At 34.7% G+C, this 12,353-nt stretch overlaps 1 protein-coding gene across 1 annotated transcript in view; it reads left to right on the forward strand.

Moving 5' to 3' along the window:
• The window catches only part of LOC126965203 (transcription termination factor 2), a 48,866-nt gene that overhangs the window by 1,244 nt on the left and 35,269 nt on the right, over window positions 1–12,353 (forward strand). Inside the window, exons 2-7 of the mRNA XM_050808643.1 lie at window positions 1,429–1,515; window positions 2,116–2,190; window positions 3,385–4,130; window positions 4,469–4,903; window positions 9,969–10,208; window positions 11,584–11,713. Coding sequence (XP_050664600.1) covers window positions 1,429–1,515; window positions 2,116–2,190; window positions 3,385–4,130; window positions 4,469–4,903; window positions 9,969–10,208; window positions 11,584–11,713 — 1,713 coding nt within the window. The remainder of the gene's footprint in view (window positions 1–1,428; window positions 1,516–2,115; window positions 2,191–3,384; window positions 4,131–4,468; window positions 4,904–9,968; window positions 10,209–11,583; window positions 11,714–12,353) is intronic.

Below are 12,353 nucleotides of genomic sequence, written 5' to 3' on the forward strand. Positions count from 1 at the left end.
ACTCTTACTTCAATTTACATCCTAGAAGCATGTAAATTTGTTAAAAAACATTCGGACTTATACTCCGCACTACCAAATAACAAGCAAAATAATAGAAATTTAAACATATTAAAAATTCCCCAAACAAGTATGTCATTAGTGTCATCGAGCCCTCATCACATGGCAATAAATATTTATAACGACATCCCAAACAATATTAAAAATAAAGAGAAGCCTTCTCTATTTAAAAGACATCTTAAAAATTTTTTAGTTTCAAAATGCTTCTATGATTTACCCAAATTTTTTAGTTACACTAAGTGTGAGAATTAGCTACAATATAGTATAAGAATGTATAAAATGTATAAGACTTATTTATTTTATGTATAACATTGCTGTGCCCTTGTAGGGCGTCACATATTGTCTACCCATTAATGTACCACCCTACTGTAAAATGTGACTTGCAATAAAATATTTTGATTTTGATTTCATCACATGTTGTGGCTACTTTTCAATTGAAACACAAGCTTTGTCATTGGATTGAATTCATCACTGCCAAACTTATGGAATCCTTTATCAAAGCTACTTTCTAAAAGACAGACACCAAATCATATTCAAAGGGATTAAGATTGAGACTAGCTCCCTTATTCATAATGGTCTGCTAACTTTAAACAGCCGCCTAGGAGTGTTTTTTCTCATTCTGACTTAGGTCAATTGAAGAAGACAGAGTGAGAATTAGCAATGCTTTAAGTTAGCAGACTATTATGAATAAGGGGGTAAGTCACCACCAATATTCATTGGCCATGGAACATGGTTTTTTTTTTATGGAAAATATGGGATAAGATGAGCAGGTTGTTCAGCTGATGGTAATTGACCTGCCCAGTACAATCCAGTGCTGTTCAGGATTCTTGAAAAGCCCAAAAATTTTGAGTGGCACTACAATTGCACTCGTCACCTTGAGATAAGATGTTAGGTCTCATTTGCCCAGTAATTTCACTAGCTATGGTGCCCTTCAGACCGAAACACAGTAATGCCCATAATCTAGCGGGTATCCTGTGCGAAGGAGCCTCTCACTGGTGTTATTAAAAATAAAAAAAGTTACTCAGACACTCACCAAACCATTATAGAATTTAGACAATGTCCTTGTTGTACCCAACTGACAAAATGACACACTTATTTAGAGATTTGAGCATAGACTTGGATATTCTGCATATATTTAAAAGTTTTTGTATTGATATCTATAACAGACTGTGACCAACAGAGAAGTTGTTTTGATTTAAGCTGCATGTCCCAAGTGACTTTGAACATGTAATGTCTCTTAGTTCTGGATGCTTTATTATTCTAATGATCTAGTTAGCTTAATAGAAACTTATACCATCTGCTAAAAACACATTCAGTTCAACATAATATGGTTATTAAATATTAAAAAGATATTCTATTTACTTTTTACAGGATCTGAGGATGAAATATCAGAAAGCAGATCCAAATCTAAATCAAGCAGTTGGACCAACACTAATGTCGTGTGCAGGAGTAATGATGGTGAGTATGATGTCTAATTATGATAAGAATCATAATTAGACATTCAGATTTAATTTTGTTATAACTAGAGATGTACCGACTAGTCAATTAAGTTTAAGCTTTACAAGATATAACTTAATCTTAAGTTGTAAGGATTGATAATTTATTGAGTAGGCATTACTTTGCGCAAATCCATAATTATACAAATGATTTAAGTTTTCTTTAGTGTTAATTCCGCCAATATTTGTTTTTAAACAATTCGACACGCCTTAGTCTCGTGCCAGATTTTGGCGAGACAACACGTCCTGAGGATGCCTCGTGTAGAGGCGAAACACGTGTCGAATTGTTTAAAAACAAATATTGGCGGAATTAACACTAAAGAAAACTTAAATCATTTTTATTGTAAGGATTGATTGAAAAGAGTGATGATAAGTTTCTTGCCACTTTATAAAGCTTAACCTTTTCCGAAGTAATGGTAAATGGTAAAATGTATTACTTTTTTACTCATATGACTTATTATTGACTTAATTCAATAAATGTAGTTTGATGCACTAATAGGTTGAGTCTTTGGAAAAGCTTGAAGATAATGTAACAGCTTATATATTATAATATGCATTTTAGATGATACAGAAGGTCAAAATCAAAATTTTAATAGATGTCCAAGAAAAATGGTTTTTAGTTCATCAGATGATGAGGGTAAGCATGGTTGATATTCATAATGTAACACACCATCACAAACTAGTTAAAGAAACAAATAAAAAAAAACATACAACAGTTTTTTTAGATTATACAAAACATTTACCCCCTTATTCATAATAGTCTGCTAACTTAAAGCATTGCTAATTCTCACTCTGTCTTCTTCTATTGACCTAAGTCAGAATGAGAAAAAACACTCGTAAGCGGCTGTTTAAAGTTAGCGTACCATTATGAATAAGGGGGTTAGTTACAATTTATAAATTTATATACATTTATCTTTTACATGTTGACAACATCAAAATTATGTAGAGAAAAGAAATCGTATTTTTTTACTATTCACGTTGTTTTGAGTAAATAATTATGTAGGTTAATTGTACATATTTAAAGTCGTAATATTCATTTTGCACTTTGATGTTATGAATATAGCAGCCTGGCAATAAATACCCAACGCAAGTATAACCGAATTCGAATAAATTATATTTTCTGTATTATATCACATTGTACGATATCACATTGTAATCCATATTTTATATAAAAAAAGCCCGCTTAGTTTCTTGCGCCCATTCTTCTCAGGTCTGAGGCAGTCTCTTTCGGGTGGGTGGTAGTTTTTGACGTTCAATAAGTGATTTTAAATCCTATTTTGAATAAAAATATTTGAATTAGAATTCTGTTTGCGAATGAATGAATTGTTGTTGAAATTAACTGTTTCTCATGTATTAGTACTGTTTTTTTTAAATGGGACATAACTGGAAGAAAATCTGAACCTTACAACAGTTTAAACTGTTTTGACGACAATTTTCGGCAAATTACAAATTTGGTAATTCGTAAACCCGCTTCTACGAGAGTTTTGCTGCAAAATGTAAATAATAGCATTAAATCAATTGCTAAATTTAAAACTTACCATGTTAATACATTTCCAATTGTTTAGGACAAACTTAAAAATACATTTTATGAGATTATAACATGGAGAATAAATTATTTAAGTTAATTCTTAGTAACATTAAGAACTACTAGACCGAAAATTGTTTCTTTTTTCAATCCGTCACAACGAAATCTCAGTCAGAAATATAATAATAAATTATTAACACACATAGTAACAGATAGATGAAATGAAATTTGACATCCTTTTTTTGGCACTTTATTGACCATACTTTTGTCTAAATTTCGATATTCATGAAATAGCAACTATTTTAGATTCACCCTGTCCGTCTGCAAGAGAATCGTCAAGTCCATTTATTGTACGGAGGGTTAAAGCACTGCGGTCGTCAGATTCCTTCATAGGACACAGAAAGAAAAAACGTATAATGCTTCTCGATTCTGATTCAGACAATTCGATCATAATTGAACATAATCGTCAAAGAAAGATGATTTGTTTAAAGGAAACACCACATAAAGAAGAAGTTAAAAATAATAGTAAAAGAAACATGAGCTTTCGAAGTACTGGTAGTGAATGTGACGAATCTGATTCAAATGAAGATGATAATTCTAACGTAACAAACGCGGAGGAACCTGTTAACCAATCAAATAAACATGATGCACTAAATAACGACGATTTAGATATAAGTAATGGTCGTGAAAATGAATCAAATCCGTTACCGAGTAAACACAGTGACAGTGGCGGAACCGTTGTATATGATCAAGAAGATAGTAGTGTGGCAGATGACCAAGACGACCAAAAGTTTACGTCTCGGGCTACACGAACAAAAGATGATGTAACCAATAACGATGATTTAGTTGTTAGTAATAATCTTGATAATGAATCAAATCTAATAGGTAGTAAAGATAATGACAGTGAAGGTACCATTGAATATGATCACGAAGATAGTGCAGAGACAGATGACCAAGATGACCAAATGTTTGTATCTCGGGCTACACGAATGAGTATAATGGGTGTGATACCAAAAGATGGAAGTGACGAATCAGACTTTATACAATCCGATGTAAGTATATAATATACATTGTAGATCTTTTGTTGTTTCTGTTATTATTAGGTTAGATTCAAGTGTGGCCCGAAAGCACTGTCACCATTTTAGTACTTTTAATACATCGAATAGCCTTTTATTAATTGCTGATCACATGTTTTAGTCAAAGTTTGTGAGGAATTCTCTTTAATATAAGTATTAATTTAAATTATTAATAATTCATGGTTTAATCTTGCCTGAAGAACATGCTTTTTATTTCACTCAGGTGAAATTCACCTTGACGTTAGTCAATAGAGAAAAAAGTCATAATATATTAATTATTGTCCACAGAATGCTAAACCTTTTTATATTTCTAGTCTTCGCGGCCTGCTTCGAGCCTCGACGAGTTACCTGACTGTGGTCTCAGTGTAACGAAATCTGCACAAAAAAACAACCCCGATGATGTAGATGATTCTAAACTAACTTGCTCTCCATTCTCAAGCCCTTTACAAGATATAACAAATAGAGAAAATGGTTATGCATTAAAGAGTGAAGCTGAAAATAGTTTTAATAAAAGTATTACAAAGAGTAATGCAAGAAAAAGGCTTAATAACGACAGCATTACGCAAAGTAATGTAGAAGAAAATTTCGATGACAGTGTTTCGCAGAGTAACGTTATCGATCTGACTCATATAGAGACAGATGGCTTGAAGGGCAAAGTTGCCAAGAGGTTACACGTAATTGATGACGATGTCACAATCATTGATAAGGAGCCTGAAGTGATTCATTTAAGCAGTGATAGTGAGGATGAGGTAAGTACTATTTATTTATGAGTAACTGTTTCAGGCGTGGTTCAACTTGTGGTAAAAACAGTTATGGGAAGGCAATATAAAGAATCGGTGAGTCTCCTTTGCACAGGATGCCGGCTAGATTATGGGTACCACAAAGGCGCCGTGATTCTGCCGTGAAGCAGTGAGACTGGGCAAATGAGACTTAACGTCGTATGTCTCAAGGTGCCCATTACAATGCAGTGCCGCTCAGAATTTTTGGTTTTTTCACACACAAGAGGATGGTCTGATGTTAAATCATACGCCCAGCCCATTACAATACAGTGCCGTTTTTAAAAACCCAAAATACTGATCGGCATCGCTATTACGTCACCTTACTCTCATTAGCCCAATAATTTTAATAGCAATAAGGCGCTCTCCGAACCATAAACAAATAGTTCTTGCACCTGGCGACAGATGAAGGCGTATCCTCGTCCTGCGCAAAGAATTCTCCCAGTGGTAGTTCCACTTCAATCACAAAGTGTTTCCACCCTTTAGAGAAGTTCGACCTTTTAAAAAACACTGACATTGAAAAATAATTTTAAAGAACCATATCCATCATATCAAACCATATCATCTTTCAAACACGGAAACCCCAACAAAATAGGTCCAATAGTTACGATGTCACGGATCCATAGACAGAACACCACTACCGTATCAAGTTTTTTTTAAATGAAAATAAGGGATGAGACGAGCAGGACGTTCAGCTGATGGTAATTGATACGCCCTGCCCATTACAATGCAGTGCCGCTCAGGATTATTGAAAAATCTAAAAATTCTGAGCGGCACTACGGCTGCGCTCGTTACCTTGAGACATAAGATGTCAAGTCTCATTTGCCCAGTAATTTCACTAGCTACGACGCCCTTCGGACCGAAACACAGTAATGCTCTCACATTACTGCTTCACGGCAGAAATAGGCGCCGTTGTGGTATCCATAATTTAGCCGGAATCTTGTGCAAAGAAGCCTCCCACTGGTAAGTTTGCCACTTACTTACTTGCAACTCCAAATATTTCAAGTTAAATGGCAACTTCAGATTCGAGTCGTGTAATCTCTACAGCGATTCACCGTGTGATTGGCTTTTAGAGCGACATTCGTAAACGACGTGAACCACATTGTAAACTGAAAACGTACATGTCATCGTTACATGTTTACTTACCGTTTGAACATAAATTTGGATAGTTTCATCTGGAATTTTAGCGTTTCACGTGAAAATGGCGATTATTTTAATAATTTTAACCAATCATAATGAAATCAGTGGAAACTGTACGATTTTTTTTGGACTCATATATACCTACTTAGTTAAGTTATATTAAGTACAACGTATATAAACTATTTTATTTAATTTACAGACAGGATATGTGGTTATTATAATAATGTAGGTATGTAAGTGCGGTAAAACTTAATTTTTAATAAATAAAATAAAAATAATAAAACGCTATTCGAAGGTATAAAGTTATATTAGTTAAAACGTGTTTTAAGCCTATCGAGCCTTCGATAAAATTCCTTATTCATATTCCTTAGATAAATCTCCCATAACTAATACGTATCTATAGTACGCAATGTTTCGTACAAAAAAAACACGATTTTAACTAATTTAATGACGAACTGTCAATGGTTCCACAAACATCTTTTCAATGTCAATGATTTGTCTGTTGTCAAAAGTCGATGTCAAAATAAGTTCAAACTTCAAAAATCAATGTTTTGAAGTCTGTCGGCTGTCAATCTATGGCGGATATCCAACAACTTTGAGCGGGAAGCTATTTATCACAATACTTAACGTCAAATACGAGACAGCTGATCGATGTCGGTCATATTTTTTGCGTTCGAGTGCTTAAAATAGATTTATAGAATGGTACAAGCCACTATAAGTCACGTGAGCTTTATCGAAGAGATAATGAGCGTGTTAGGTCTAATATGCGATTATGAATAACATTTTTTAACAAGCGTACATTAGCGATGTTTTAAATCTCTGCTAAGTCATTATGAATAAGTATGAATATTTTAAAATTTCCCGCCATTGCGCGCCATTCGCCGAACGATGTAATTTCTGTCTACGAAATTACTGATCTAAACTATAACGTTTCAATACTATTGTATTGACATAACCGCGATTGGTTAAAATACTTGACGTCATAACTAAAGGTATTCAATGAAACGAAGTGAGGGTACATTATAAATTTTATATCACAAATTGCTAACGAGTGCCGCATTTCGAATAAGTATTTTTGAGTTTCAATCATTTAAATTAACACTTATAAATATTTAATGACTTTTAAGATATAGTGTTCGTTTTAATTGAATATCAAAATGCATAGAAAAGTAAGTAAACACTTATTCCTTATGAATGTGACACCGAAAATATAACCAATTACATTTTATAGTTTCTTGGTTTACATTAGTAATACCACGGCAGATATTTTTATTTCATAATATGAGGTTTTAAAAGAAATCAAGGACGAGACATTGTTAGCCATTTTGTGATATGATTCTATTTTCGCTTTAATGTTTCCGATTGGAATAAAGCTTGCGTCAAACCAATCTTACATTCCACTAAAGTTTCGTGTCTCGTACTAACACTTAAGTGCTCTGGAGAGACTTATTGGTTTATTAGGAAATTCTAACTCGCGCACGTTGACTCCTTTCCTAGATCTCAATCTTTACATATAAATAAAATTGGAGTGTCTGTTTGTAATATTGAAATAACCGTTTTTTACTACAATATGTATATGAATATTTATACGGTATATACGCCAAAATATTTTTTTTTTGCAATTTTTGTCTGTCTGTCTGTTTGTTCCGGCTAATCTCTGAAATGGCTGGACCGATTTTGTGGAGACTTTTATTGGCAGGTAGCTGATGTAATGAAGAGTAACTAAGGGTACGTTTATTTAAAAAAAAAAAAATTATTTCAGAAAAATAAAGTAATGTTGCAATGTACAAGAAACTAACTCTAAAAATAGTTTATATGGCAAGACAACATTTGCCGGGTCAGCTAGTCCAAATATAAAAAGAGAGAAATCTGGTACTACTGGTCCGATTTGAATGATTCTTTCAGTGTTGGGTAGTCCATTTATCGAGGAAGGCTATAGGCTATGTTAGGGATTAAAAAACTAAAATTAGGGATCCGTAATGAAATTGCTATTTTGTAACGCAAGGTGTAAAATCGAAACCTATTTTTGCGTGCGCTGCAAAAACTATTGACAATAGAACAAAATGATGTACAATATATATATAGGCAATATTTTATTACTTATAAAACTATCGCGTGAATTATACTTTATATGGCAAAACAACGTTTGCCGGGTCAGCTAGTGTAGTATAAAAATGCATCAAGATTCCCTAGAACTTCCAATATTCCTAAATCTTTCGGAGTTGTTATTTGAATTCTGTACCTTGCCTGATGAAGTGTAATAAGCCGAATGACACGCTAGCTCAACTGTATTTGATGTAAAATAAATATGTAGATATTTATATATGCCCACATAAGGTAGCTGTTATACTAGCTAGTATAATATTCAAAAGGAGCTAATTCCAAGGCTGTCTTTTTACGACTTGTCAATCAAAATCGGTAACAGTTATAATAGATTCGCTTTCCTTTTCTATCTTGCTGTAGCTCCGTTAGAGATGTTCTTTTAATAATAATAATAATAATAAATTTATTACCAGAATTGAGATACATACAAAGAAATTAAAGTTAACACGATACACTTCAACATAATTGTGAATATTTGAGTACCTTGTACGTTATATGTACTGAGTGTTGGCTCTGCACTAAGCAAAGGTGCTTGTGACACAGAAGCCGGGAAACACAGTTACTAAAGGAAGTTACTTCTATTTGACTCGCGGAACATAGCATTGAGATGGTAGAAAAATAATAGTAAATTAGTAAAATTAATGAAAATGAAAATAAAAACTTTTTTTTGTCTTTACATTAACCCCCTTATTCATAATGGTCCGCTAACTTTAAACAGCCGCTAAGGAGTGTTTTTTCTCATTCTGACTTAGGTCAATAGAAGAAGGCAGAGTGAGAATTAGCAATGCTTTAAGTTAGCCTATTATGAATAAGGGGGTAAGTCTGTGGTGTTATTGTTTCTAGGTAAATATGTACTTTTGTATTCGATGATGGCTTGATCAAAAATAATTTGTGTTTATTATTTTTTTCTACTCCTCTAAGTTTAACTGTCATTTATACAGCCACAATAAATACTTTATTGAGTCTTTGAAATAGTCTATACTACATGGCCTAAAAGGATTTTAAAATGTCGCCAAAAAAGCACAATTGTTTTGGTGCCACAGACTACTAAATCTAGGTTAGTTATGGTAGGTTCATAAAAGGCATTTATTTTCTCAAAATTGATTCCTTTAGAATTCTTTTTGATGTAATTTCTTCTTCGGAAACAAATAGCGCTCTAAGAGAGAGAAGAAGCGGCGCAAGAAACTCTCCCAGCGTTCTTTTTTTGCGCTCTTTTTAATAGATCATAGAAATATTAGTTAATACGTAGTATATAATATATTAAATACATAATATTTTCATGTTTAAATGATTAGACTAAACATTTTAAAGTCAACTTAAGAAAAAAAAAACTTGTGAATATAATTTGCCAAGAGCAGTAGCTTGGTATATTTTGTAATTTTCAATTTACCTGCGTTGGCTGTATGGGTGTACGTTTGCCATTCCTTGAAGGAAAAATGAAACCACACACCAGAGATAAGTATGTATACATTGCATTTCCCGTCCATTTAAACAGCAACTCGAACTAACTAACTAGTGATATTTGTTTTTTAATTTTTGTAATATTTAATATTAAGTCGTAGAAAAAATATTGTATGCTCCACAATTTGTATTACTTGGTCAAAAAACGCTCTTGTCGTCCTTAATTGTGAAGTGACTCCACTCGTGTTTTTTGACCCTCAATATACACCTGTTGCATAAAATCCTATTATGACTGCTCAATAATTAACCATTACAAGTGAATATTATGTTTATGAGAAATTTATTTTTGATTGATTTTAATTTGGTTGATTCATGCAGTCTTTGTCGATTCTAGCTGAAAGCCGAGAAGTCGCCGTCATCAAAAAGATCGCCGTCAGCAAAGAGACCTGCCGAAAAAAATAAATCTAGTGTCACTAAGAAGGTTGGCAGTGATATAAAACAATATCTAGAGGTTGGCGCCCGCAGTAATGTACCGGCCTCGTATCCGAACCAGGTGGAGTATGTGAGGAGGCATGTGAGAGACCGAGAGCTGAACAAACTTAACGAGCTGAGGCAAGAAATGCAAAATGTTAAGGTAAGAGTTTTTAGAGTAAGAACAATGATAACAGAAGGGTCTTCTTTATCTATGACTCGCCGTTTTTATTGAAAAGGAGGATGTTAATTGATCATCGCCGCCCACATTGTCTTGCAACATCAGACGAATCACAGGTGCGTTGCCGGCTTTTGGTGGGAGGCTCCTTTGCACAGGAAGCTGGCTAGATTATGGGTACCACAACGGCGCCTATTTCTGCCGTGAAGCAGTAATGTGTAAACATTACTGTGTTTCCGTCTGAAGGGTGCCGTAGTTAGTGAAATAGCTGGGCAAATGAGACTTAACATCTTATGTCACAAGGTGACGAGCTCAATTGTAGTGCCACTCAGAATTTTTGGGCTTTTCAAGAATCCTGAACGGCACTGCATTGTTATGGGTAGGACGTATCAATTACCATTAGCTGAACTTCCTCCTCGTCTCGTCCCTTATTTTCATAAAAATAAGGAAGATGTACGCGCTTATTTTTCGCATGCGTTCGTCAGCTTTCGTTCGCAGACGTTCTTTTTTTTATATAAGACGGGACAAAGTTCAAGATGTTGCCGGCCCTTGAGATAGGTGCTCTAAGCTGTAGGTGCCAAAATCATATCGGTTCAGAAGTACAGCAGCCGGTACATCATTCCTCAAGGTGCGATACAAAAATTATCTCACTTAATGCGTCTGCCAATTTGCCTTTGCAATCGGGCGTTCGGTGGTGAAATTCGACAGCTGGTATTAATACCTAAGATAATTACCTGAACATATGACGAATATATGACGGGGCAACATCCGTCATAATATGTTCAGGATATTTGTGTTCAGGATTTTGTTATCGTCCATTGTTGTAAGCGTTGACCACAACAGCAAGTAAAATACGGTCCTATAAAATCACACGGTATCATTATTAACAGCGAACGTTACAATCTTAATGGTACTTCACAAAGACTTATGATTATGTAATAAGAATGTGGTGTTCCCGGCGTGCGCGGGCGACACAACCGCCTCGCTTGACAGTCTTTTAATGACTGGCTGCTCGGCGCTCGACCGGCGCCTACTCTCGACCGAACTCGCACCGCACGCCGTTTACACCCGAGCCAAGACGAATACCGAATCACCTCTCGATTTTTTAGTTCTTGACAACGACATATTTAAAAGACAGACCTACCTAACTTAAAGCTAGTGGTACGAGTAGTAATTGTGGACCGTAGCGATAGAGCGAAGTATAGTTTGTAGATTTAAACGTGAGGGCCGAGCCCAATCATCTATGTCAATGCCGTGCTGTCAACCACATTGAAAATAACATAATAATGTAATATCATATTCTATTTAAAAAAAAAAAGAAAACTGCTCTCCAAATTTTAATGACGGCTTGTTATTACAGTACTTACTGGAGTCGATGGATACCTCTTCACTGCCAGATGGTGGCGTGAAGTTGATTACGAAACTTAAAGACCTGGAGGCGGAGGTGCGACGCAAGGGGGACCGCGTGGCAAACATGATTGTGGAGACAGGTAACACAGACTAAATATACCAATTTTGGTGCTTCTAGAAGTAGAAGTCTGTTCATAAGTTCAATAGCATCAGCTGTCTCACGCATGTGTGTTAATCATTGGAGGACGACCAAGCTTGCGAGCTTCTTACCAAATAGATCATCTGAAAGAAAGAAAGAAAAAAAAAATCATAAAACACTCACAGGATACACTTAATATAAATAGTTAAAACTACAATAAAAATACAAACCAAAACACAAAGTATTTAAATAGTAATCGATTTAATATTGGAGAGTTCCTGTGCAGTGCAGGAAATGGGCTACCGACCCTGGATTGACTGAATTGATCGACTGACATGGCCGTAGCTATGAAAGAGCATTCATTTTCAACGGTACCCGATATATTGACACATGATGCGACAATTTTATTTAAAACTAGCTGACCCGGCAGACATCGTACTACCTCAATCGATAAATAAAACACCTAAACTATTGTATAAAATAAACTTAAAATAAACAAAACCAAACCCTTTTTTATTAAAACAAATAAAAAAATGCACGGTATACAGGGTGGCCCACCCAAACCGGTCAGTATGGGGATTTCAACATGACGATTGGTCAGTGCCTACATTTTTTTAACGACTAAAACCGACAACTTACAT

The sequence above is a fragment of the Leptidea sinapis genome, chromosome 6 (genome assembly GCF_905404315.1).
Source record: "Leptidea sinapis chromosome 6, ilLepSina1.1, whole genome shotgun sequence".
NCBI lineage: Eukaryota > Metazoa > Arthropoda > Insecta > Lepidoptera > Pieridae > Leptidea > Leptidea sinapis.